General features: G+C 41.2%; 1 protein-coding gene across 4 annotated transcripts in view; it reads left to right on the top strand.

Moving 5' to 3' along the window:
- SETBP1 (SET binding protein 1) overlaps positions 1 to 23761 on the top strand; it is a 263727-nt gene extending 239966 nt beyond the window's left edge. For all 4 annotated transcript variants that reach the window (XM_032674916.1, XM_032674915.1, XM_032674917.1 and 1 more), the window contains 3 exons: positions 17554 to 17721; positions 22400 to 23399; positions 23751 to 23761. In XM_032674916.1, the coding sequence (XP_032530807.1) occupies positions 17554 to 17721; positions 22400 to 22956 (725 nt within the window). In that variant the 3' untranslated portion in view covers positions 22957 to 23399; positions 23751 to 23761. The remainder of the gene's footprint in view (positions 1 to 17553; positions 17722 to 22399; positions 23400 to 23750) is intronic.
- The last annotated feature ends 3561 nt before the right edge of the window (positions 23762 to 27322 follow it).

The raw sequence follows: 27322 nt of genomic DNA, 5'->3' as shown, positions 1-27322 counted from the left end.
ACTGAATTTTAATTACAAGTTCATGAAGATCACTGCATTATTCTGTAGCTGGACCATCATGGATATTTTTTTTTCTCTGCAACTGGCATCTCTACAGTTTCAATCATTTATAGTGATGTTTTGCAACAAGGTGCCATCAGGTCTCTGCTGAGCGAGGCGCTAGTTTTGCGGGCTTGAACAAAAGATGTATTTCAAGGAGCTGTAAACACCTTGTTTTAGTTACCAGAGCAGGTGGTAAAGGGCTTTCACACCAAAATCTGAAGGCATATAACTCAAGTCTGGATATATGAAGCCAGCCACAAGGTTCATTCTATTCACATTTAAAAGGAAAACAAATCCAGGAAAATTGGTTGCGATATAGTAAATATGGCCCGCGTCAACTCAGCAGGAAGGTTTTTGGCCAGATCCCAGGAGACAACGGACCAAAATTGCCATGACCCGTGGGAACAGGGCTGCTCTGGTAGAAATACAGTGTCACTGCTGGAGCTGCGCCACTTCTAATGGGTCCAAACCGAAGTGGAGGCGCGTTGCCAGGGCCACATGGAAAAACCAGAGGATGTCAATTCTCCCGTGCCTCCATCTGCGGATAATTGGTTGAGCACTAAAATTCACAAGGAAAATTTTGTTTTAGAAAGATGATAAAGTGAACAAACAAAAGACAGGAAATTAAAATTTATGTAAACACAGTGGTTCCCAGAGCAACTATAAATGAGCCACATTGCATATATAGATGAAGGCATAAAAGTTAATACCATGTGCAGCAATACCATACACTAGTAGGTACCCTTGGGACCGTGTTACATTTGCTACGGGACCCATCATTTTGAATGGTTTGACTTTTACGCTTTTAAAGCCTCAAACACAACATTGCACCAACTCCAGGTGGGAATACGGCATTTGCTGTTTATTTGCTTGTTTGCTTAAAAAGAGAAAGGACTGTTTGAACAGAATGAGAGACGAGTCATAATTTTGCTGACATTCCCTAACGAAGACAGAAGTTGAGGTCTTTGATCTCGAAGATACCCGAATAGTTTTGTTGGGGAGCTATTCCTCCTCACTGATTTAGTACCCACAAAGTGAGATGGCAGGAGCAGAGAGAACAGCTCTCCTATGGAGGTAGGGCAGTGTCTGCTCAAACAACGTGTTACAGCGCAACGTAAAGCACGAGGCTTTTCCCTGAGTAAATGTGGGAGTGCAGAAGGGATCAACCTAGCCATGTTCTGAAATGCCTAAACTGCTTGGAAACATGCCTTCAGCTCTGCTCTTCTATTTTTTGCGAGTGGTTACCCTGAGTTTGATTCTCTGCTCCCTCATGCAGTTGTTGACATCAGTAACATGGGTGTAAAATGTCACCCGATCAGAAGGCAGCCAGCATTCACCTTGCATTTGTATTCATGACTATACAAGGAAGAGGGCAGCAGCAGGTCAGGCCCACTGAGATCCACAGAGATTACTTTGTCAATGTGGGATGTTTATGTTCTGATGGGGTGTTTTATAATCGACTCTTAAAACCGTGCCACAGCCTATTTGTTCTGGTTTCATGGCAGGGCAGATTGGAACACAGGAACTGTGGTGATTTTCCAGGGTTACTCTTTTTTAATTATTTTTGTTTTTTAAGGCAAACCATTGCATTCCTCCCTTCAGCTTTTTGCTCAAAATTTCCAAAGCGTAAAGCATTTGGTTTAGGATCACACTTAGTTTGTCAAGTCTGCTCACCCATTGATGCAGGCACTAATGCTTTCCCAAACCACACAGCAATCATGTCCTCCTTTCTGTCTCACACCAGTCCCAGCTTCTTGCCATAGTTGCTCTTTTTTTAGACTGAGGCACCCACATGCATCCATCACAAGACCTCCTAAGGGCACCTCTTCCCTGTCCCCGTCTGTGGTGGGTTGACCTCAGCCAGCTGCCTTGCACCCACTCAACTGTGCTCTCACTCCCACTTTTCAACAGGACAGGGGAAGAAAAAAATGTGAATAAACTTGTAAAAGTGGCAACTGAGAAAAGCTAACATGCAAAATTTTGCACTGGACATTGTCAGTCTGCAAAGATGATGTGATGCCTGTGTGAGATCTCCGGTGTAAGGGAAAATGTGAGCTGAAGGAGGGAACAAGTACTGCACTTGATCCAGGTGCCCTGGTGCAGTGAAGCCTGGGCTTGCACCCCTTGGCCATCAGCAGCACCTACTGACATCTTCATCTGCTGGGGACCTCTGTCCTGCTCCATCCTGACAGTGCAAGGACAGGCTGTGTGATGCCACCTGGAGAGCTGAGCCATCTGTGCCTCCAGACCCTGTGCTCCAGAGGAGAGGCATTGCTTCCACCTATCTCAGCAACAACCCTGGGATGGAGTCTGTGACAAGGAATTGGGCTGGGCAACAGGAAAGTGATTCACAGAATCGTAGAATCATTAAGATTGGAAAAGACCTCTAAGACCATTGAGTCCGACCATTAACTCAGCACTGCCAAGGCCACCACTAACCCTGTCCCCAAGTGTCACATCTACACATCTTTTAAACCCCTCCAGGGCTGATGATTCCACCACTGCCCTGGGCAGCCTGTGCCAGAGCTTGACAACCCTTTCAGTGAAGGAATTTTTCCCAGCACCCAATCTAAACCTCCCCTCATGCTACTTGAGACAATTTCCTCTCGTTCTATCAAAAACTGCATCTCTTACTGACTTACTGTGAGGTGGTGGTGGGATTCTTTGTCTGCTACTCGACTTCTGAAGGTTTGGGTCTGACGTAGCCAATGTGGGTAACTCAGGGGCAATCAATCGTACCCAAGCACAGGCATCTAGACCTGGTGGCATGACCTGACCTCTGGAGATGTCTTCTTCTCTCTGTTGATCATCTAAAATCCTAAAATAACTTAGCTTAGACATCATTAAGTGAACTTGAAAACATTTTGAGTGTTTTTGTTTCCCTTTCCATTTCCTGTTCTTAACTCTTTTTCTTGCTTTCTCTGTTTAGTGATGTGGCTTATTTCTCATTTTTATGTCTATTGTGACTTGCACAGTTGGGACCCCAGCATTCATTGAAGCCAAACGCTTCATCTAATTAATAATAATAAAAAGGGAGAGTGATATACTCTTTGTAAAAAAAATTTAACTTTTTTTTTTTTTTTCCTAATTCCTGTTCTGTTGAAACAGCTCATTTCTCTTGGAACGCAATTGAAATGTCATTAGTATTTTCATTAGCACGATGACTGATGACACAAGGCAGGCAAGTAGATTTGGGGCCTAGGCTGATAAATGTTCATGACGTTTTTGTAAGTCTGTGCTAAACACTTGAGAAGTCACATGCCAAGTGGTTCCAGATCGTTTGAAAAAACAGAAGGCTTTTTCTTTTTTTTTTTTTTTTTTCCTCTTTAACTCCTGGAATGAGAAACAGCCGCACAGCGATACAGAAATAGCACAGAAAGCCCTGGAAGTGCCCACCAGTTGCTCAACACTTTTTTTTTCCCTGCATTGAAACAGTTAATCTTCATCAATGAAGATATTTTACTGATGCGTCTTTGGCATTTCGTGGGGGATTTTTTTTCCCATCTCTGAGGATTCACAGCTCTAGATGAAATGGCTCTTTTGTTTGTGGGAAGGAGAGAGATTCCTGTGGAGAAACCCTGTTTAAGACCTAACCATAACTTAGGCTGCCTTGAGAGGCTTTTTTGAGAGGTTGAGCTGGATTTAAGCGATACATGTGTGTAAGCCATCATGGTGGTTTTGCTTCCAGAGTATTTTCCCAACACTAAATGAACAATGAAGAATGGATAAACAAGAGGGAAGAGGAAATGTTAAGCTTAGTTAGTTGTCTCATCGTTCTGAGACATATTGCCCTCTTTGCTTTGAGGTAGATTCAAACACAGATGCAGCAAATTATGCACTTAGGGGTGGCTTGTTCTTCTATCTTTGGGTAGGCTATATTTATTTCATTGATTCCTTCTGTACATACTAGCAATTGCAGAGCTGTGTCCCGTAAGTTCCTGTGTTTTTTCTCTCACGTGCAGTTTTAAACTGCTGATTTGATAGAATTTTTTATTATTATTAATTGTTATGCTCCATTTACTGGAATTAAAAATACATACTTCTTTATAATGCCAAGCCAAAGACCCTTCCCGTTGGACAGAAAAAAATTATTTCTGATTTTCAACCTGAGCAACAAATCCATCCTAAAAGATTGGGGGAAGTTTCCACAGTTTAAACTTCCTGCACAGATACCTTGCTGCAGCCTTTTTGCCTCCCATTCAGGGAAGAGTTGACAGGACGTGTCTGTGCTACTCCTTCGTTGGTGACAAGGGGATATTTACAATGATGAGATATTTCCCTACCCACAAGAGACTTAGGGACAAGCAAAAATGAAGGCTCAGGGCTTCAATTCCTTTGCCCACACGTAGTTGTCAACTGTCATTTGAGATGCCTAAGATATCCTGCCTGGCCTCCAGCTGCTCTTGCAGGAGGGCAGAGGTCTTGTCTGAAGCCCTTTATCATATATGCCAGCCTCCCTTGGATGTTTCAAATACTTCAGGGCATTTCAGATACAACCAGGTGCTTGTATAGACTTTAGACTCCCGGCCCAAGGGTGCTCCATCCACATTTGAGACTTTCCTTTTGAGTAGGAGGAATTTAAATTTGAGTGGTGACTTGGCAACAGAGCTTCAGGGGGATGAGATTGTTCCTCTCACCTGAATCTAGATATTCACAGCATGAGATTGCTATGTTAGGTTTCTCCTCTTTCATTATGGTCAGTGAAAGTTTAGCTAATGGAGCCTGGAATGTAAATAATGTTGCACTAAAGTAGACCCAACTATTTTAGATGAAACAGCCACTCCACTTTCTGACTGCAGTTATTTCATTTTTGTAACCTTAAAACACATAGCTCTCAAGTAAAGACATGGGTTGCAGACACCTGAGTGAGATGAACCCCCTATTCCCTTTGTTATGGAAAGAAAACAGTTGTCGGGAGGGTGTTAAGTACAAATCCAGATATTTATGGTGACAAAATTCAAAATACCAAATTTGATTGACCTATCTTCTTGGGCTCTTGTCCCAGTAGAAGAAAATAAGGCCTGAGTGCCTTTTCACACCCAAACTGCTAAACAAAATCCTTTTAGATTTCTTCTCTCAGAATTCTCTCTTTTCCGCAAAACCTCCAAGGCCAGGTTTTGCAAACAATTGTCTGAAACTGGCACCTGTCCTTTTATCAGTCTATACTGGGACACAGTACACTGGAGTCCAGTGTATTTCTGAATGAAGAAAATACACTATTAACCTAATTTCAGGCATAAAGGTTGGAGAACTTGTGCTTGACAGTTTTCTGATATTCATTGGTTTTTCCATAGTGCTATGACCTGGCCAAAATCTCAGTCAGGGTCAGAATTTCAGTAGATTATGTCTCTTTTACATCTTTCCTTTTGGGCAATAACATTCTGCCATGCCAGGAAAGAAATCATAATTAAAAAAAATAATCTTTACTTGTATAATCTTTGCTTCATCATGATGCCCTCTCAGAGTGGATGTTTAAAGGGAACATATTCATGCCATGATCCACCATTCTGTATTTTGTCTGCCTGGTGCTATAAAATAAGCATATAAGGCTATGGGGAGATCAGTTCATTGCTTGAAGAACCTAAAATATTCTGTTTTGGCTCCAGTAAATGTGAAAACTGAAGACAAGCTTGCACCAAAGCTGTGCAGAAAAGCTCCCTGCAGATTTAGAGTGACTCAAGCATAGATGTGCAACCTTAAAGTTGATAGCATAACTCCAAATGTCAGCGGTTAAGAGCATTTAGGTTTTCCCCAGTATGCTCTCTATTCTGTTCCTTGTCAATCTGCTTTTCACACGTCTGTAATAAGTGATTTCCCTCCTCCATCTTCTTTCCAATCTATTCTTTGTCTCCTACTTCCATCTATTTCTCTGTTTCATTCCACTTTGCACTCTTCACCTCTTTAACCTTTTCTTCATCAGTCAGATCCCTTCTTGTGTCTATGCTGCATGGAAGCAGTCTCTGACCTTATTATATGTGGTCTCTTTGCCATCCTTCTTCCACTGTTGTAGGAAGCAGTCTCCAGTAAGAATTTTAATGAAAACCACTCCCAACAAAGTATTTCCTTCAGAATTTTCCTTTGAAAAGAATGTAAAACTGAATATTTTACACTAAAGTTCTTAGTAGAGCAATAGTGTATCACTGAGGTTTTTTAAAAGGATACAAGGAAAAGGATGAACTTGAGGAAAAATTTTGATTTCTATATCTAACTTTTTTTTTATATTCATGGCAATGTTAAGCTGTTAAAATAAATCTATATATCGTACTGTATTTGATAATTTTCACATATTTTAGTAGTTTTCAAATGTCATTAGAATAGAGGAGGAATTAAAGTCCTGTGTACCGTAACGCTGTTAAGATTCTTTGTTGCTGAGTTTGTCAGTAACACCTATGAGCTTACCTATATATCTGTTTAAATAGCTTCCAATTTTCATATTGCAGGCAATTACTGTGGTTCTCATCATGAAAGGTAAAAAAATACCCCATATCTATTGATCTGAACACAGAAGAGAAGAGAGAGGAAGAACGATAGGTGCACTCCCAGTGAGCATTATTTTTCATCTGGGCTGCTGATAAAGCAAGCACTCATTTTAGTGATAAATCAGCATTAAAGTGGGATGAATGGACTCAGATTTTAAAACAAAGCCAACATGAGACCTTCTAAAAATATAAACTCCTCTGTTACAGTCTTCTAGATTGCAGGGTCTATGGAGACTTCTGTTAAGTGTTGAGATTTTACTTCAAATGCATGTCATACCCAGAGTATTTCTTATTATATGAACAGGGGTGTAGCTTTTTACAGATAAAGAAGAAAAATGACATTAGTAGGCTGCCCTGCCCAGCAGGGAAGACACAGCTTAAGAAGTCAGCAGCCTTGGATGCTCTTATCAGCTCTGCCTTTCAGCCCATCTTTATCCCACCCGTCCCCAGGTGCTTGCTGTGGTGGCTTGGCCACCTTTGCCTGCAGCTGCAGTGAGTACGGAGGTGTGGACCCCTTGGGGGATCAGTTCAGATATTACTGCACAAAGTTTGAGGGTGGAGGTGCCCACCTGGTTCTCTCCTTCTCCCTTTGTGTAGCCAGATGTGTTGCTGGGTTCAAACAACGCCCCTGTTAGAGTTTACTTTTCCAACACAGACGTTCGCCACAGGACTACTTAACTTGGTGTTATGCAAATATAACATTTAGGTTAGCAAGAAAAATATATCAGCTGAATTTGTTTATCAAACAGATACTGTCTTTTGCTGAATGCATACGTAGGGAGAACGAAGCCATGCTGTTTCTGCAGGAGCGCTGTGCTGTGTTTTCTCAGCGGAGGGCTCAGCTGAACTTGCTCAGCAAGATTTTTGCTAATTATTTTGCTAACTTCTCCTGGTTTTCATCACTTTTCGTACCCTGGATGTGCCTGAAAAATGACTCCCATCATTACACCAGTCCAGCCCTTGTGCACCATTCGTCCTTCCCCCCACCAGCAACTTGACTCTTCTGCCTGTGCTTCATGCCAGCACTCTCCTACCAAAGCTGCCAGTGTCCCATTTAATCTGTGATAAATACAAACTGCTCCCAACTCCATTTGCCTAGGGGATATCAGCTCTATCTGCCACATTTAAAAATGATCATTCCTGTTGTTTAGAAAAACAACAACTCAAAATACCACCCTTGACTTTTCTCATTACTTACAGACAGAAATTTCCCCATCTGTCTTTCCTCAGCTGTGTTCTCAAGAAAGAAATCCTGTCTTATGTTTTCTTCCTCCCCAGTGAGCAAATCCTCATTCACTGTGACAGCTCATCTCGGTATGACTACTTTTTCTAGGTAGTTCCTTGCTCCTAGCTGCAGGTCGCTTAATTTCTGCCCCTCAGTGCACCTAATGGCTTTTTATGTCTTTAAAAAAGAACCCTTTGGCTCACTCTTCTGCCTACCCATCCTCCCTGAAACACTGCCTTTTCATTTCACTTCTTTCATAGATTTTAATTTTTCTCCTCACTCTCCGTGAGAGAATTTAGTTCTTCATTACTGTGTATTAAATCTTTCATTCACTGAGATATTTAATGGAAAATTTAATTTCTCCAGCACCATTGGTTTCTGTCCCTCTTGATTGTGTCAGTCTCCAACAACTGTAAACTGTAATTTTTTATTCAACTAAAAGTTTCAGCCTCTGGATGGGTAAAGTCTTTGATTCTGAACCCTTTACCTTAAATTCTTTCTCATAAGGCCGGGGAACTCAGAGCCTTTGACTCTGAATTAGTCTTTTGACCCTCTGAGTTTTTCTTTCATTAAGTTTATTTATTGCTGTCACTGGCAGATAAGTACCATGTTCTTCTACTTTGATCTGACTTCCACTGGAAATCCTCATTTCACATGTTCATTACTTCCTGGCATAACAAAATTTGGTGATTTCTTCCATGGCGTTTCCAAATCCCAGTTCCACTCAGTTTGAAGGGCTTGGTGCGTGGGAAAGGTACTCAGGGGAGCTGGGAGAGACTGGACAGGAGCACTTTTATAATCCCCTTGGGTGACAGTCCTGTGCTGCCCTGGAATGTGAACTGCTTCCCCCAGCTCCTTTAAATGCTCATCTTTGGCTACATGTAAGACTGAGCTTCCAGACACACCACACTTCATCTCCAGTGACCGAGGCTGCATGTCCTTTATTACTTGGTCTCCTGACTAACACTCAGTATGCAGAGGAGGAAGGAAGAAAATTATTTGGGGGATCCATGTTTCTTCCTGTACCAGTAGAGGAAAAAAGGAATCCCAAAGCAAAATCCAAAGGCAAAGGTCAAGACTCCATCTGCCAGGAAGTCTAATGCATTACAAAGATAGGCTTGAAAAAGACAGGAGATCAGCCTTTTGAAATTGAAATTTCAGTTGATCATCCTCTTAGGCTGCATCCCCAGCTGCATGGGCCGCAGGTTGAGGGAGGGGATTCTCCACCTCTACTCTGCTCTGATGAGCACCTGCATTGCTGTGTCCAGCTCTGGAACACCCAGCACAAGAAAGATATTATGGACCTCTTGAAACAAGTCCGAAAGAGGCCACAAAGGTGCTCAGAGGGCTGGAGACAGGCTGAGAGAGCTGGGGATGTTCAGCCTGGAGAAGGGAAGACTCCAGGAAGACCTTAGAGACCCTTCTAGTACCTAAAGCGGGGCTTAGAAAATGGATGTAGAGGGAATTTTGACAAGGACCTGGAGTGACAGAAAAAGGGAGGATGGCTTCACACTGACAGGGGTCAGAGTTAGATTAGCTATTAAGAAGAATTTCTTGCCTGTGAGGATGCTGAGGCCCTGGCACAGGTTGCCCAAAGAAGCTGTGGCTGTCTCATCCCTGGAAGTGTCCAACGCCACATTGGATTGGGGCCCTGAGCAACCTGGTCTAGTGGAAGGTGTCCCTGCCCATGACAAGGGGTTTGAAACTAGCTGGTGTTTAAGGTCCTTTCCAATCCAAACCATTGGGTGATTCTATAATTTTAGGGCTGTGCAATGGGTTTTTGAGACTCATCCTGATGATCAACAAAGTTAATGCTTCCTTACCCTGATTTCTCCTGGGGTTTAACCCTTCCATGGATAATGCTAACAACTATGTAGTTATCAAACATTGCATGTCATGCTCCACATGGCTCTGGGACACATGTCCCCAAAGTGGAAGAGGATCTGAAGCCTCCACAGACATCTCCATAGCTGTACAGAGCAACAGCAGCTGCTCTGCTCAAGTGATGCCTTGCGAGGCTTCAGGTATTCAGCAGTTGCCACTGTGCTCCCTGTCAGGAAACACAATTATCTTCATAAAGAAGTGAAGAGGAAGACTCACACCACATTTTGTGAACTCAGGCACAGAGATTCACCCAAGTAGAAAGGAATGGCAAGGTGCATTTAACCTCATTAGTTTCAGTAGGGCTGACTTTGTGCAATCCATCAGTGTACAGATACATTAGGGGAACTAAACTATTTCCACATCTCATTTACATAATGGATGGGATGTGAAATGAGTCCTATGGAGAAGAAGTACCCTGGAGGCACTAAAGTTTATCACAATATGTAAGAGTTCTTTTAGATCATTGCATTAAATTTCCACTAACAAGATAACGAATTAATTGTCTGTATTACTGTACTAACCCAAAGCGGATAAAGTGTATGATTTCAGCAGAGGAAGGCAGCTGTTTAAGACAGCTTGGTGGTTATAGGAGGAGGCAGAAGAGATTAGTATGTCTCCCAGCATTTGTGTGCCATGATGCCAGCCCTGATCCTGCCCCTTTAAGAAATCTGGCTCTTCTCTAATCTGATGTAGGACTTGAGCTTTATTAGTGAAGTGAGGGAGAATGAGTAAATCAACTGTATCAGACAAGCCTCAGGACATCTGGAAATTGATCATTCTGCAGAAATAAGCACTCTGTGTTTATTAGCTGGGAGTTCATCACTATCACTTCTCTTTATTCAATTCCTAAGAGATTTCAAAGCTATCATCATAGCATTAGCTCTTCTGACTGTGCTACTGCAGATAAAGATCAGAAGATCTATCTAATGATGGCTTTCTCAGCCTCCCTCTTTCTTTCTCTAAAGCTATCCTGTTAAAAAAAAAAAAAAAAAAAAGGTAGGAAAATAGCTGTAATGAAATAAAGCAGACTCCATGTCTTAAATTTTTACCCATTGGCAATGGGAGTAAATTTTTTTTTTTTGTATTATTATTCTACAGGAACTTGGTTTTATTCAGGGGTACATGTTCTGCAGAATAGAAAATTCCTCATAGAAGAGGTGGAATTTGAAGTTTTTAATGTGGTGGCGGAAAAGGGAAGAAGATAAAAGGACTTAAAGCCAAAAAGCAGTGCTGTACATTGGAAGTACCAGTTATTCTAAATGATAATACACGTCAAATAGAAGCCAGGGAAATGAATTCCATAAGTTAGAAAGGTAATAATATTACTTTAAGAAGAATAATTACTTTCCTTAACTACATTTATCACATAGTAATTCAGTTCTCCCTTCTGGAATATGATGCAATGCCAAACTTTTGACTGATTTGTTTGAAACTAGCCTGAAGAAAAGATTCACCCAGATATGGGGTTTCTTCTGGTTCTTTATTCCAAACTGAGGAGTTATCAAAATGCAAATACTATGACTAACTCCATGTTTAGAAGTGCATTCCTGTACAGCTGCATTTCGTAGCTGCATTGTGCAAAGACACTGGGAGAAAAAAAAATCATCTGTAAGAGTTTTCCAATAACAATGGTCGGAGGCATAAACAATTTAAGTACAGCTGTGGATTTCCAGAAATCTGCAGGGATTACAAATCCAATCCAATGAGCTCTCAAAAGAAAAATCTTCCCTATCAGAAGCTTCACTGAGATCAATTTTTATCAGCCAATTTTCTCCGTTTTCCAATGGTAAATTAACATTTATTATCTCTTCTGAACTGGCACTTAGAGCTCCAGCCTGGGTGCACATTGTGCTAGATTCTGTATACAAATTAAAGAAGAAAAGGTAGATGTTGTCCAAGAGCCTTTCTGTATAAGTACAAGATGAGAGAAAACAGATGAATGCAATAAGCAGAGTGATCATGATTTAACAGTAAAGCAAGGAGAGTTAATTAGTCCATTTGTACAGAGCCTGGTACAATGGAGTTAGACCACATTACTTGCAATGTTAGCACTTAATAACAATAACAATAATTACCAGGTCTTCAAAATTAATGTATTAATTATCAGTTAGAGCTCATAAGTTGCTTAGCCAGTGAATAAAGAATGCCATAAATCTCTAAGAAGAGGCCAGTTTCAAGTCAGAATTGTCTTCCCTCACACACAGGCTTTCTGCCAGTAGGCCCTGAACGAGAATTACCCTTTCCCTGAATCACCCTTTTACTTGTGATTATGTTGATTATTTATTTATAATCATGCCATAACTGTTTTAGATTCTTGACAAGCTCCTTTATGTCTGTCCCTGCTTTTGAAGCTTCCCTTTCTCGTTATACAGATAATGATTGATTTCCTCCCTGATTTACTGCCCACTGCTCACTTGCAGGTGCACGTAGCATTGTCTGTGCTATCGGTAGGACTCAGGGTACTTAAGGTGTGGGTCTTTCATGGAATGAAGAGAGCTCTGATTTGAAGGAAATGCACAAAGATAGGTGATGGGTGATAAATAAGGTCAGAATCAGGCCACCAGTGTATGTCATAGAATCCTAAAATGGTTTGGGTTGGAAGGGACCTTAAGCACCATCTCGTTCAACCCCCTGTCATGAACAGGGACACATTCCACTAGACCAGCTTACTCCAAGGCCCATTCAACCCAGCCTTGATCACTTCCAGGGATGTTCAGCTTCTCTGAACAACCTGTGCCAGTGTCTGACCACTCTCACAGGGAAGAATTTCTTCCCAACATCTAATCTAAAACTTCCCTCCTTTAACTTAAAACAGTTCTCCTTTGCGCTGTCACTTTCTTGCTGTGCAAAAAGTCATTCTTTGCCTTTTTTATAAGCTCCCTTTAGATACTGGAAGGTGCTCTAAGATGTCCCCAGAGCCTTTTCTTCTCCAATCTGCAATTTGTGTTGCAAATGATTTGTTTTCATCTGATTCATAGACTGGTTAAATTAGGGCCTTCTCTTCCATAAGGCCTTCTGAACAGAGCAATCCAAATGAGAAAAAAAAGTCCAGTGAAAGGTGATGATACCACACCAGCAGGTCCATACACTCAAGGATAGACCTTCCACCACTGCAGAGTGCATCAAAGCCTTGTGAGCAAATTGCTGCATTTGTGTGGGTTTCCAGCTGTGCCTCTGAGCCTCTGCATTTTGGTATCCATGAAAGAAAACTGATGATTCTTCCTTATTGGCTTCTCCAGATTGATAAATTCCTCCTCTTCCTCGATTTAGATGAGTTTTTCAGTGAGGTGAGTGATACAGGCTGAAGAATCCAAGCCCCTAAAGCAAAAGACAGATGTCTGAACCCATGATTCACCAGTGATGAGCTGCAGTTGGGCCATATAGACTTTGAAGTAATTCATTACATTTGTGTCTCTTCTGTAGAGGGAGGATTTTCCTCAATGATTTGTATGACCTTGCTAAACCCAGATAGGTGGTAATTGAGCAGCAACTACTTCTTCAGAAGAAACAGAATAAAAATATTGAAAATATTGACTCACCCCAAAGGCAGTAAGCAGCACTTTGGTCTTTGACCTTTAAGCATCCTAGGGTAGTCAATAACCTGGCTGTTAGATGCTGTGCCTGCCACTGATTTTGATTTGGGAGTAGTTTAACCTTGAACCAAGATCCAAGTAACCACGGCAACAGGAAGTTGGCCTCTCCATCCAAGGAGTGGGAATCCATAAATCAACGTCCCTAATGCAAACACTGTGTGCAGGTAGAGATTTGAGAGGATAAGTGGTTTGTGAGGGATTACCTTTGAAAAAATGAATGACTGTCCCTTGATATGTTGAAACACAGCTTCACAGACTTTTTTTTTTTTATCAATAGAGGTCAACAGGTTACAGCTGCATGTTTTCATACGGCTCTTTATAGAGGCCCTTCAGTTTAATTAGAGCCAGATGTTGAATTTATGAGGTTGTTAGCATTATTATGTACCACATGCACATGCATATGTGTGTATGTGTATTGATACATGCACCCACAAACGCCCATTTCTTGTGCACCGACTACATTCATGAATAAATAACATTAAGGCACAAACTCAAGACCTGGTGAAACCTCAGGTTTGCATATGCACAGTTCCACAGTGGTGAGATCCCATAGGTGTAATTACCTAGTCAAATATCCCAGTTATTCTATGGGACACTGTTTTATTCCATGTACAGTGCTCACCTAATGAACAGCTATTTGGTAGCTGGATTTTCCTCTTGCTATTCAGTGCGTGATATCATGTCTCATTTATTCCACATTTCTAAGCCTTGGTGTGAATAGATGAATGTTTCATGAATGTTGATAATTTTATTTTCACAGGACTGCTCTTGAGATGAGGGGTATATTATTGTTCTCATTTGCACTAGAGAAGCCAAGCAGAGAGAGATTGAAGTTTAATGGATACAATTTGAGATGCTTAATACCAGGTTTGAGGCTCCAGGAGGATGTGTAGTCTAATAGGCAGAGACTCCTCTGTGTATTTCCACAAAGCCATGACCTGTAATATTGTCTCACTCATGGCTATTTCTACACTCAGAGCTCTTGTCTCCCTTAAGTCCACAAGTTGATATATCAGGTCATGGGTTCATCAGGAGTTCTATTCCAAACTGGCCTACTCTGTAGCCTTGTCTTTCAGACTCCTCTCACCAGAGCAGTTCTGTGCCTGTATCTGATAGAGATTTCTTCCATGTTGTCTGAGACAACCCGTAGATGTGCTGATATTTCTCATTTCATGAGCCAGAGACAAAGGTAGGGACTGTTCATAGCAGCTCCAAGCAGCTATGAAGGAATATATATATATAAGGAATTTTTGGTTGGTATCTGGAGTGGCAGAGCACAGCCAACAGACACAGAGCTTTGTGCAGCTGTTTCTGGCTCTGCTTTGAGATCTTGATCTTTTAGGAAAGGAGCACCAGTAGCAACTGAGAGAGCTGGGGAGGCTCAGCCTGGAGAAGAGGGGGCTCAGGGGGGACCTTCTGGCTCTCTGCAACTCCCTGACAGGAAGGTGGAGCCAGGTGGGGATCGGGCTCTGCTCCCAGAGAACAAGCAATAGGAGAAGAGGAAACAACCTCAAGTTGTTCCATGGAAGGTATAGATTGGATATTAGGGAAAATTTCTTCAGGGGAAGGGTTGTCCAGCCCTGGCACAGGCTGCACACGACAGTGATGGAGTCCCCATCCCTGGAGGAATTTAAAAGCCATGTGGATGTGTCACTTTTGGATATGGGTTATTGGTGGCCTTGGCAGTGCCTGGGGAATGTGGGACTAAATGATTCTATGGTCGTAGCTGTAGTTGTCAGAGTACTTGTGGAGAGTTTTTGAGAAACAACCAGGTGCTATCCAGGTGCAGTGGGGGTTCATTGCCACAGGGGACAAAGGCCCACGTGTGCTGACCTGACCTGCTGTGCAGGGTGGTTTGCTGCTGGCCTGGGGCTTGGATCACACCAAACCAGATCAGAGTGGCAAATTGAAACAAAGATGTCCAGAGACTTTCTTGAATGACCCAGAAGCTCCTGAGCAATGTCAGATACAAAAAAGAAGCAAAAGGGATTGGCCCAGAGAACTATCATGACCAAGTATGCAGGATGGGCTTAGGAGGCCAAAGTCTATCTGGAGTTGAATCCGGGGCAGAAGAACACCAAGAAATGTTCCTACAGGTTCATAAGCAGAAAAAAGTAGCCTAGGGAAAATGTGTGCCCCTTGCTGAATGAAACAGGGACCCTGGTGGGAAAAGACCAGGAGAAGACTGAGGTGTTCATTGTCTTATCTGCCTTGATTTCTACTGGTAAGACTGTCCTTTGAGAGTCACATGCCCCTGAGACAGGTGAGGAAAGGAAACTTATTCTTGGTGGAGGAAGATCTGATTAGGGAACAGTTAAACAAACTGGACGTGCATAAGTTCACGGGATCTGGCAGGATGCATCCAAAGTGCTGAGGGATCAGGTTGGCATCATTGTGAGGCCAGTCCTGGTTGTTTTTGGAAGGTTGTGATGATCAGGAAAGGACCTTGAGAAGTAGAAGAGAGGAAATGTCATCCCAACAAGAGCATGGAGAAAAGAAGCAGAGACCAATAGGCTGGTCAGTCTCATCTCAGTCCCGTGGAGTTTGGTGTAGTAAATATTCCTGGAGAGCATTTCCAAACATATGAAGGAAAAGAAGGTGATCAGGAGTAGTTATCCAAAATCTATGAAGGGGAAATCACGCATCACCAATATGATGTTTCTTATCTTGACTTTAGCAAGAGTTTTGGCACTGTGTTCCAGTAGCTTCTCATAGACAAAATCATGAAATACAGACTAGGTAAATGTACACTGTGATGGACTGAAAACTGGCTGGGCTCAAAGGGTGTGATGAGTAGCACAAAGTCCATCTAGAGACCAGTCACTAGAGTTGCACCCCAGGGTTCTACACAAGGACTACGAGTATTTAACATGTTAATTAATGATCTGGATGTTGGGGTAAAAGACACCCTCAATGAACCTGGAGAAGTTCAAAATTGAGAGGAGTGATTGATATACCAGGGAACATGGACATAGGGAAGAGAGTCCAACAAAAGACCACAAGGATTAAGGATCTAGGGCACTTCTCTTATGAGGAAAGCCTCAGAGAGCTGGGATGTTCAGAGGGATCTTATTCATGTATGCAAATATCTGATGGGAAAGAGCAGAGAAGATAGATCCAGACTATTCTCAGCGGTGCACAGGAACAGGACAAGAGGCAGTGGGCAGAAACAGAAACACAGGTTATGTCTGAACAATAAAATTTTACTGAGAGAATGAACAGGTTGTACAGAGAGGTTGTGGATTCTCCTTGGAGATATTCTAGACTGACCAGACATGGTCAGGGTAACGTGCTCTGGCTGACCCTGCTTGAGCAGGGTGGAGTGGACTAGATGGTCTCAAGGGGATCCTTCCAACCTTAGTTGCTCCATGATTTTTTTAAATCTCTGTGTAATTTAGTTGCCAAAATCTGATGCATTTTATCTGAGGGACATGTGCAGGTAGAGATTTGAAAAGGAAAGGAATTTATGAAAGATTATTTTTGAGATAATCCCATAGCTGTCCTATGGTGTTGAAGCCCAGCGTCACAGAGACTGGGAGAGGTTTTCAGATTTGAATCACAGCAGTTTAAATTTGACACATTTACAGGCAAACAAAATGAGTACAAAATATGAGAGTTTCAAAAACATTGTTAAGGGAGGAATCTACCAGACATAAGAGCATAACTTTTCTTTTTTCTGGAATATTTGACTTCTTTGGTGTATTTCTACTGCTCATTTATTATTCTTCATTGTAAACTCTAGATAGAAAAATGTATGACAAAGAACTCTTTCTTTTTTAACTCCCTTCTCTTTTATGAGTTTTAGGGTAAATTTTAACTGGGGAGGGGGTTCCTGAAAAGTGACTGTAATGTGCTTTAGACAGGGAATTGCATATTGAAGTTGTTCCTGATACCTGTTCCTTACTCAGATGAAATACTCGCTAAGCGAGGTGTTTATAGAAGAGAAGGATGTAAAAATGTGTGGAGAATAAACTACCCAGGGAATGACAAACAGTCGATTCCACTAAATAGAGATGTGAAATCTGTCTGTTGTTATACATACATCAGGGTTGATGCAGGTTTTTTAGAAGAAAAAGTAGTAATGTGGATTTTTATTTTTTTTTTTTTGTTTACCATTGTTTATAGAGACTCCTGATGGCATGTCCTACAGCAAAATTCTCAAAAACAATGGTGATCCTTGCTAGTATCAAGACTGTATTACAGGTACATATACAAGGAAATATGGATATATATCAACATAGCCAGGGCAGCAGCTGACTACTCTTTTTTCAGATATTCCCCAGACATGTTACTTTACCAGTAGTCATCCAAATTTTGTTTCCTTCCCCAGGTATTGCAGGTCCCCACTTAAAAGCAGACCAGACTTCACTTCATGGTAAAATGGAAAGTTCTGCCTGTAACGTGATGACCAGAAGGAAACCAGCAGCTGTTGACAGTGTTGCAATGCCAAGTCCAGTATTATCTCTCCTACCTTCATCAGCAGCAACATCTGAAGCAGGTAATGCTGTTTCGCTCCATTCCCTCTATTTCGTCCCCATCTTTCTTCTGGAACTGCACTGCTCTTCCTGATTGCAGAGTTAGCTGCAAATGTGCATATCTAATGTGAAAATCAGGCTGTAATTTTTCTAACACTTCTTTACCGTGATTGTATCTTGGCGTATCAAATCTGTTTCACTCACATGCCACCAAACTCGTGCAATAATGAGGACAAAAGTAGCCTGTATGGTCTAGCAGGGGACTCTGAAACAAGACTCTGGGGTTCCTTCCTCGTTTATTTGAATGTTCCCATCCCTGTGGCATGAACATACCAAAGACACAGCAAATAACTAAGGAACAGATGAGATTTTTTGCTGCATACTCCAGCAGTTTTAGCATAATATTCTGTCTTGCAAATGTGAAATTGTCTTGGGCACTGAACAGTACTTTTAAATACAGACTAAATAAGTCAGAATTGCATGCTTTTCTGTCAACTTATATTGTGTGCTTCTATTTTGAATCAGATTGGAAAGATGATGTCCCTGTGCTGTCAGAAATTGAGCCAAGTCATTCAGGCATCATCATGCCTTGTTATGGGCATGGACAGAGAAGTTAATCTTTCATTGTGTCTTGATTTCCAATGAATGGGTGACCCACAGTACATTACCTTACATGCAGCCCTCAGGAGTTTCACAGTCTCATCAAACTTTTGATGCCACATTCACAAAAACCATATTTGTATCATATTTGATTTACAGAATGATTACATATATAATTATTCAATTTAAAGTGCTGTTTCAATACACTCATTTTGATTTCCCTCTCATTTCCTGAATAAATAGTGAAAACAAGGGTTCCATGTAGAGTACCCTCCTTAAAGACAAATTTTTATATCTGTTTTGTCTTTAATACTTTCCTATATATAAACTAAGGACAGATTTTTAAAGCAGCAGAGAATGAAAGCACACAAATATTTTATGATCCATTTCAAGATGAAAGTGTATGCTTGACTGCATAGTTCATTCTTTCCATTTTCAGAAGTCTAATTAAATCGTCGGTTTATCTGTAGCCCAGATGTTGAAATAATTTAGTTGAAATCTGAAAGAAACTGTGTTAATGGAAAAACAGGACAGTGCTATGGGTTTCCTGTAATTAATAGGGAGCTCTTAGATAATTCCTCCATTCAAACCAAGTGAACAAACTGAGCCCAGCTTTGAGCAAACAGTCTTCTTTGTGCCATGTTCTTACAAGTGGCCTCAGGCAGCTCCAGAGAGATGGAGAATGACAGGTGGTAATAAGGATTTTAGAGCTTCAGACATAACAGCCATCCAGAATAAAGTTAGGATGTGGAGAACATCCAAAGGGGTCTGACCTACCTGGACTCACCTTGTTCACCATCACTCTGGTCTTTCAACCACTTCCAATCTACCCTTGGAAATGTATATTCTTGCTAGAGATTTTCCTCTTTGCATCATATGAATCCTGCATGACTTCCTGTCTGCCCATGGCCATTTCAAATTCTGGGGCTGACCCTCACTTCAGAGGTGTACCCTGAGGAAGGGAGGAACACTGGACCTCCATGTGCCTTATTTTAAATGTGTAAAGCTGTGTTTTGAGACCAACATTGGTTCTTGCTTGCCTGGGGAAGCTGACACAGTTACTGTTCTCCATCTTCTCCTTGACCCCTTCTGAATGAATTCCACCAATTCCTCCCACAACAATATTTCCATTTGTAAATAGCAAAATATGTGCACGACCAGAAAAACAAAACCTAAAACCAATGCAGACCAACTTGGGTCCAGGGTTGGGCAGGGTCTGTCTGGATAAAATAGAAAAGATTAATACTTAGCCTTGTTTTTCAGCAGAGCAGTATATCACATGGCAATGCAGGAAAATATTTTATATCAGAGATTGCTCACCAAGAACTTCCAGATGAGTTGATAACACCTAATGGCTCTCACTTCAATAGTGGTTTACTTTGGCAGATCTCCCTGATATTTTGTCATATGCACACCTCATCAAATCTTCCCCCTGCAGACCCATCAGACTCTTTCCACACAGTCTCCCTGCACCAAATCTAGAATCAGATGTCCCTAACACTTAATAGTTAAAATAATGTTGAGTTTCCTAATATCTCATTTAAAAAGCCTGACTTGAAAGCATGTTTACTTATTCAGTACATGCATTCTGACTATTGGCAGAGTGTGACAGAACTCAAATGCTTTTTAGAGCCTGAAAGTTCAGAGGCTTGCTAGGAAGAAAAGCAAAAGCATTACTAGTAGTCATAAACACCCCAAAGCATTTACGAAGGAAAAATTAGCACAGTAAGCTGGCATAGAACAGCACAGAATTTTTTTTTCTAAATGAGAAGGTTAGTTTCAGTGCAAAAAGAAACATACTTTCTTGGTTGTGAAGGTTTATAAGAGCAAAAAAAAAAAAGTGTATGGTCACCTTGATTTGCTTTGAGTTCCCATTTTAGAAATGAAGGTCATCCTCTACCGACTGTACACACCAGGTCTCCACTGACCACAATCAGGTCATAACACTAATCTGCAGAAACAACTGGCTACAGATAAATCTCAGTAAAGACATAAAATCTTTGCAGATACTTGCCTAATGCTTTATTTCAAATTTGTTTCCTGCCTTTTGGCTTACTTTCTTTCCAGTAAAAATTGACAGTAAAGCCAGATCTCCTGGTATCATCATGAACCTGCAAATGTTCCTGTCCTTCTGCTAAATTTCATCGCCAGCTGAAAAAAAATCAGCATTACTTTCTGGGGAAAAAAAAAAAAAAAAGGAAATTGCATCTCAAATATGAGAATTAGGAAGAAAAAAAAAAAAGGCTTGAGAATCTGACCTAACAATAGTAGTAAAGGGCAAAAGGTGGACAGTAAATGTGAAGAGTGTGCCAAATGTTTGATTTTTTAGATCTTCTGACCTGAAGCTACTCTCAGGATGTGGGAGGGGTTCAAAGGATTTGCATGCTTAAGACTGAAGATACTGGGACTCCTCGTGTCAATCACCAGTGAGGACAGATGAGAGCTATCATTTTCCATGACAGGGATTTAACCTTTTTTGATCAAATTTCTGAGAAATACCTCACTGCAACTTGCCTTTAGGGACCTTACATCCACAGTTTTTAGGGGTGACCTACTTGGGAGGAATTCTGTGCAACTAATTAGCTTCTCCTGAGCAACTTGGATATTTCATTTCCTTTCTCTTTTCCTTTGGTACCAGAATGACTGCATTCCTCTTTTTCTTTGTCCTCTGTGACTGCAAGTGGGTTTTGTTTTTCTTTTTGGTGTGGGGAGTGGGTTACATATGGAAAATGTATTTTGTTTTGTAATTAATGAAAACCAGACTTTGGGAAGTTGGCCATCCCAGGTCTTTATTTATAAGAGAGCATATGTCTGTGTTTTGTTTATGACTCACTCCTACTTCTTACATTGTAACTTGGGTTTGTTTACACAAGCTCTTCACTGAATCCAAGCAACATGGTGGTATAAGAGCCAATAATTTATGTTTCTCCAAGAGGGGAGGCCGGTAAATGAGGTTTATACGCTGAATCTGTCAGAGCTGTAAGAGAGCAAGGGGAGATTCTCCCGCTTGACAGCTCCTGGTTATCTACAGAAAATACTACAATAGCAACTTTATTTAAACTACTGCTAGAAGATTAGCCGTGAAGGGAGTGATAACCCCCAAATGAACCTCTCTCGAAATCTTGGCTGCTCAGGAAATTTCAAGGATTTCAAACCCAAATGACTGCTTGACAGTCAGGTGTAAATTAAGTTTGCAAGCAGATGTGGGCTGAGTTTAATTTAATGGGATGTTTTATTCTTCACCGAAAAGAAATCCTGAGCGCTGACATTTCTTTTCCAGCAGTGCAGAGCGGATATGTTGGGAGTGAAAGGGAGCACCAGTTATTGCAAAAGCAGAATTAATACATTCTGTTTCCCTCACAAAGGGGTAGTTACTTCTAATCTGTGTGCAAATCCTGAACTCTGAACAGATGCCATGTTCAGTAAAGGACAATGAGACAATTTAGGCAAAACAAGCAAGGACTCGTGTCCTAAGCAAAGGACCAGGAGCCAAGAAATGCTGGGTACTCTTTCCAACTCTGACAATGACTCACAACGTGACCTTGGCAAGAGACTTAACTACTTTGGACTTCATTCAGATCTAAAGTAAGTGATCTGAACCAGGAGTAAGCTTACTTTGGGGGCCATTAAAGTCAATTATATGACTGAGTAGTTTCAGCTTGTATCTGCAGAGGTGATAGTACAGAAACCCAGGCAGGGGTAATGAATTTACCACAGATGAAGTGACCCACACAGCTTTTCTCTGCCCGCTAGTTTCAGTAACAAACACTTTTTGTACTAACTGACATTCATGACAAGAATTAAAGGCCAGGATGAAGACATCGGGATTATATCTTTAGGATATAGAAAGTTTTAATACTTAAGATGGTCCAGCTATGCTAAGCTCCCTTCACTCCAGTTAGAGGTTTAGAAATGAGAATGAAGCAAACCCATGGTAAAACATTACGGTAGAAAAGGTTTGATTCTTTAGAAGAGGGAAGACTGCTAAATATCAGAGTTATGTTTTTGTCTACTCTTCATGAACCTCAAAGGATTCAAAGAAGAGTTTCCAATCACTGTTGGTTGACCTATATCCCTGTTTCTCTCCTTGTCTCCCAACAGCCAGCTCACCACTGAAGAAAAGGTTCAAGCGCCGTGAAATCGAAGCAATCCAGTGCGAGGTGCGCAAGATGTGCAACTACACCAAGATCCTGTCCACGAAGAAGAACCTGGATCATGTGAACAAGATCCTGAAAGCCAAGCGGCTGCAGAGACAATCAAAGACAGGCAATAACTTCGTCAAGAAGCGGAGGGGGCGTCCTCGGAAGCAGCCCCTTTCCTTCGATGAAGACTCCAGAGACCAAATGCCCGTTCTGGAAAAATGCATTGACCTTCCCAGCAAAAGAGGTCAGAGACCAACACTCAATCCTTTGATATTGGAGCAAGCAGCCACTCAAGATACTATCATGGCCACCATCGAGGCTGTCATACATATGGCTCGAGAGACACCACCCCTGCCACCTCCTCTTCCTCCTCCACCCCCTCCGCTCCCTCTCCCTCTACCCCGGGCACCCCGGGTTGGGAAAAGAAAAAACAAGTCCCCACAGGAGGAAGAGGAGGACGTGAAAGTGAAGCGGTACCGGAAGGGCAGGGGGAGCGAAAGTGAAGGCCTTCCCTAAGGCCGGGGCACCTCGTCGGACGTCGGGTGCCAGTGGCGGAGCACGCCAGGGCGGAGGGACGGGAGGCACGCTGTCCATTTGGCCCCTTTGGCAGCACCAGACTCACCCGTCCCTCCAGCAGCCAGAACTCATTGCAGAGGGCTCTGCCAGCCAGAGCGCGCATCTTCTTCTTCATCGCTTTGACCCAAGCCCGCCCCCCAAGGGAAGAGGGGGAAAGGGTGCGGGGAAAGGTGGGGGATAAAGGGGAGGGGGATGTGTGTGAAAGCTGGTAAAAAAGCATCTGAACTCTGCAGAGTTTCCAAAATTAATCTAAATCTCAGCATTGCTGTTCTCATACCGTACCCGGAGGCGGGAGGTCATCCTCGCAGAGAGCTGAACGTTGTCACTGGGGGCGGCGTGCTCGACTCTGATTCTGTTTAGCAGGCCAGGTGAAACTAATCACCGTTAAAAAAAAGAAAAAAAAAAGAAAAAAGAAAGAAAGAAAGAAAGAAAAAAACCCCTACAAAAAATAGTGTAATTTTCTCAACTGTGATATGGGTTATAATCTGTCTGAATTTTATTTTTTTTTCCAGTTCTACATACCTACCAGGCTTTGGGACAGCATAACCCAAAGTGCCTGACTCCTGCTATATGAAGAACTATATGTCTCTTTCTCATTTACTTGCCTAGTTACTAGCTGCAATATAGGCAATAGAAAATTAGAGCCTTACACGCGTGCACACTCATTCCGAGTGCTATCCCAAGGACCGACGGAATATCACAGCATTTAAAATAAAGTATACATGGATATTCAGTTACAATAGCATGTTTATATGAAGCAACTTGGCAATGGCATGTGAAAAAGGGGTCATCCATCAGCCAAGTTGTTTTGATGCTCGGTACATATGAGTAGAGAACAGCAAGACACTTCTGGGGAATATAGTTATAGTAAACATGAACAAAATCACCAAAAAAATAATATAAAAAGCATAAAAGAAAAAAAAATAGAACTTAAAAAATGACTAAAAAGACAGGGCCCAAACCTACCCATTTTTACCACCTGCAATTCCCAGTGAAATTGAAGGGAAACCCAGGATCCGAATAATTTGCATTGTTTAGCAATGCCTTGATATTATCTTTTAAAGAAAATAGATAAAGTAGATTGTTTTAAAAAACTATAGAACAGACCCTATCAATAATAGGTCCTTTCTTGGCAATTATTTCTTAAAAATTAAAAGGAATAAGTGTTCTTATCTGAAAATAGAAATAAAAATGTTCAAAGGGTATCACCACTGCAATTGTATTAATGCCACTTTGGACACGTTCTCCAAGTTGTGGTTGCCTTAATAAACTAAAAAAATAATTTTTTTTTTTTTGTACATAATGTAATTATAAACCTCTCAGTCTGCATGGATGCAAACTGTGTGTGACAAATCGTCTCTTTAAATGGTCAGTTCAAATTGTACATTTCTCATTCGAGTTGTCCGTTAGCCATTGATTTAACTTGGGTAAAATACCCAAGCTCCATTTCCACAGCCCAATTAAAATGTTTAGCTAAAACAAAGACTGAACAGGAAGCTGTTCCATTGCAGTGTCAATGCTTTAAAAAAAAAAAAGTTAATTGTTGAAATTTGAAATAGGTACTTTCGACTTTATATAATTTCTTTTTAATGTCCTGCAGTACACTCAACACCTGGCATGTGAAGATGGATATTAAAATGAGAACAGAGAGGGAAGATTACAGCAAGGGAGTGGGGATTGGAATTGTTTAATGTTCACAAGCCAACTTGCTATTCCCTTTCTTGAGAAATCTTGAATTGGTTTATTGCCAAGGAAACTTCATATAGCACGACACTAAAAAAAAAAAAAACAACAAAAAAAACCCACAAAAAAAAAAACACACAACAAAAAAAATACAAAAGAAAAAAAGAAAGAAAAAAAAACCAACAAACCCAACAAAAAAAGTCCCCACAAAAAATATTGTGTTTCTATTCTGTTATTTATTTACAAAAATCATATCAAGACTATGGTGTTAGAGGAACACTGTAAACATACAACTTGTTATTTTTTAGAGACTGATTTTTCTTCTGTGATAGCACCTTAGCTTATTAAAACTGAATACATTTGGGGATAGGATTGCGTCGGGGAGCTGGAACAGGGGATGTATTTTTATTTTTTTTTTAAGACTGGAACAAATCTTGAGATCCTAACTCCTTAAAACTGATAAGAGGGATCGCAGAATTTTGGTTCCAATTTTTGTTTTGCATCGTGCATCATACGCATTTGTGCTTTTTTTTTCCAATTAATGCAGCTTAGAAATAAATTGGATGGTTGCTCGTTCTGTTACAAACAATTTTGCTTTTCAGCTCTCTTGAATTAGCACAGTGTTACTGACTGAAGCTGTAGACCTGCAGGAAAAAAATGCTTAAACCTCACTGAGCTCCTCACTTCTTCCTTGAAAAGCATTGGATTGAGGTTTAGTTAATTTAGAAATCTTTTTTTTTTTTTCCAATCTCATTAGAACCTCAAAGTAGGTACAGTGTCACTTAAAATGATAGAAAAAACCATAAGTTTGGTATTCCAGGTAGCTGAAACTAAGCCAAACAACTTATCCTTAGTTTTATCTCCAGTGATATCTTTATTAGCACTGAAGGACATTTCAGTGTTTGGTGAGTGGAAAAAAGGCTTGAAGGGAATAAATTCTGTCACTGAACACCCATTGTGGCTTCAAGAGGGGTCAGAGTGCCAACAAGTGCTGGATTTGGGCTGGACCTTTTTGGATGCACTGGGATACAACCCCCTCAGGGAAGGATGATTGAGTGGCTGCTGCCTCCCATGCTCCTGAGCTTTGGGAAAAAAAAAAATGCTCTTATCTTTCCAAAAAGTGCTATCCAAAATGCTGCTAGAGACACAGTGTTTAAGGAGAGCATCCATTCGGAGGGTACAACCCCATAGACCCTTCATTGAGGAAAAACATGAAGAGGTCCTTTTTGTCCTAGAGAAACTAAGGGTAGAGTTCAAGACTTGGTAACTGCAACCTGTCAGCGTGGGATGGGCTCTGTCCAGGCACCCAGGGTTGGTTTGTCATGGCAAGAAGGTGCCTGTAGAGTGTTGTGCTGCAGTACAGCCTTGACTGTTTGTCCACAAAACACCTTCGCGCAGCCGGTCCTGTGGCTGACAGGAAAATTAGCTTGTTAATGTCGTACAAAGCAGACTGAAAATACTGTTAGATGGCACTCAGAATTTGTGTTCTGCATGTTGCATAGTCTATAAAGACGATAAGCAAGTTGCTGACAGAATAATATTATAAGGCGATGTACTACATGCAGATCATAAAGGATTTAGTTTTAGGGCTTAAGGCTAAAATCCCACTCCTGCAGTTTATTACCCAACAATATTCCAGTAATGAGCTTTTTGATTTTTTTTTTCCCCTACCACTAGGAAGATTTACTGAGGAACTCTCTAAATTCTCTCCACACATTTCCAAGAACTGTATAAAACTTGGGTGAAAACCCTTTTGCTTACTAAGACCAAAAAGACCTTTAAAACACCTCTTCTGTGTCACAGACTAGCACACATCTGAGCATGCTTCAAAATCACGTGGCTTTGAGCCATATGAAGTGAGGCCACGGGTTTGCATCTTCTCTGTGGGTCTTTTATTCCTCAGCCAAGTGTTAAACCAGTAATGGGGATAAGTGTGCGGGGAGAGAGGGAAAAAAAAACAAACATGACCACTTGTGTCTCCAAGACCTTCATGCTGCCAGTTTCTTGAGCCCTTCAATATCAAATTTTACTGGTGAAGCACCTTGTATGTTTTTGGATAACTGTCAAAGAAATAAAGAGAAAAAAACATTAAAAAAATAAAAAACAAAAAAGTGAAAATAGTTATCAGCTACTTGAGTATCCTACAGCATGGCCCATGACTCTCCATTTGTCAGCAGTGGTTTGGACCATTCATGTAGAATATTCTCCTTGTGTTTTTTTGGGTAGCATCTGGTGCAATGAGGTACTGGTGCATCACTAGGGCTTCTGAGTGCTACAGTAATACACCAAATGAACAGAAATTGCTGTTCCAGGTGTTCCACACACAAGGATTTTCCAAACTCTTATTTTCACAGGCCCTGATTCAGGACTGCACTTAAGCCCATTTAAGGAGCATCCTGAAGAGTAAAAAGAACAACAAAAAAAAGACAGGAAAAAGGAAAAAAAAAAAAATCAAAACCAAGATGGTTTTCTGAATTGCGAAAACAAACATCTTGTCCTTGTAATGCCTCTTCCTTCTATATTATCCAAAAACTGAGGTGCAGCAGTTCTAAGATAATTAGAAGCACATTTCAACAAAAGACACATATTGGAGATCTCCTTAAGATGCCTGCCTAGGTTGTAC

The sequence above is a fragment of the Chiroxiphia lanceolata genome, chromosome Z, assembly GCF_009829145.1.
Source record: "Chiroxiphia lanceolata isolate bChiLan1 chromosome Z, bChiLan1.pri, whole genome shotgun sequence".
NCBI lineage: Eukaryota > Metazoa > Chordata > Aves > Passeriformes > Pipridae > Chiroxiphia > Chiroxiphia lanceolata.
The sequence above is the reverse complement of the archived record's forward strand: the minus strand, read 5'-3'. Positions and strand labels throughout refer to the sequence as shown.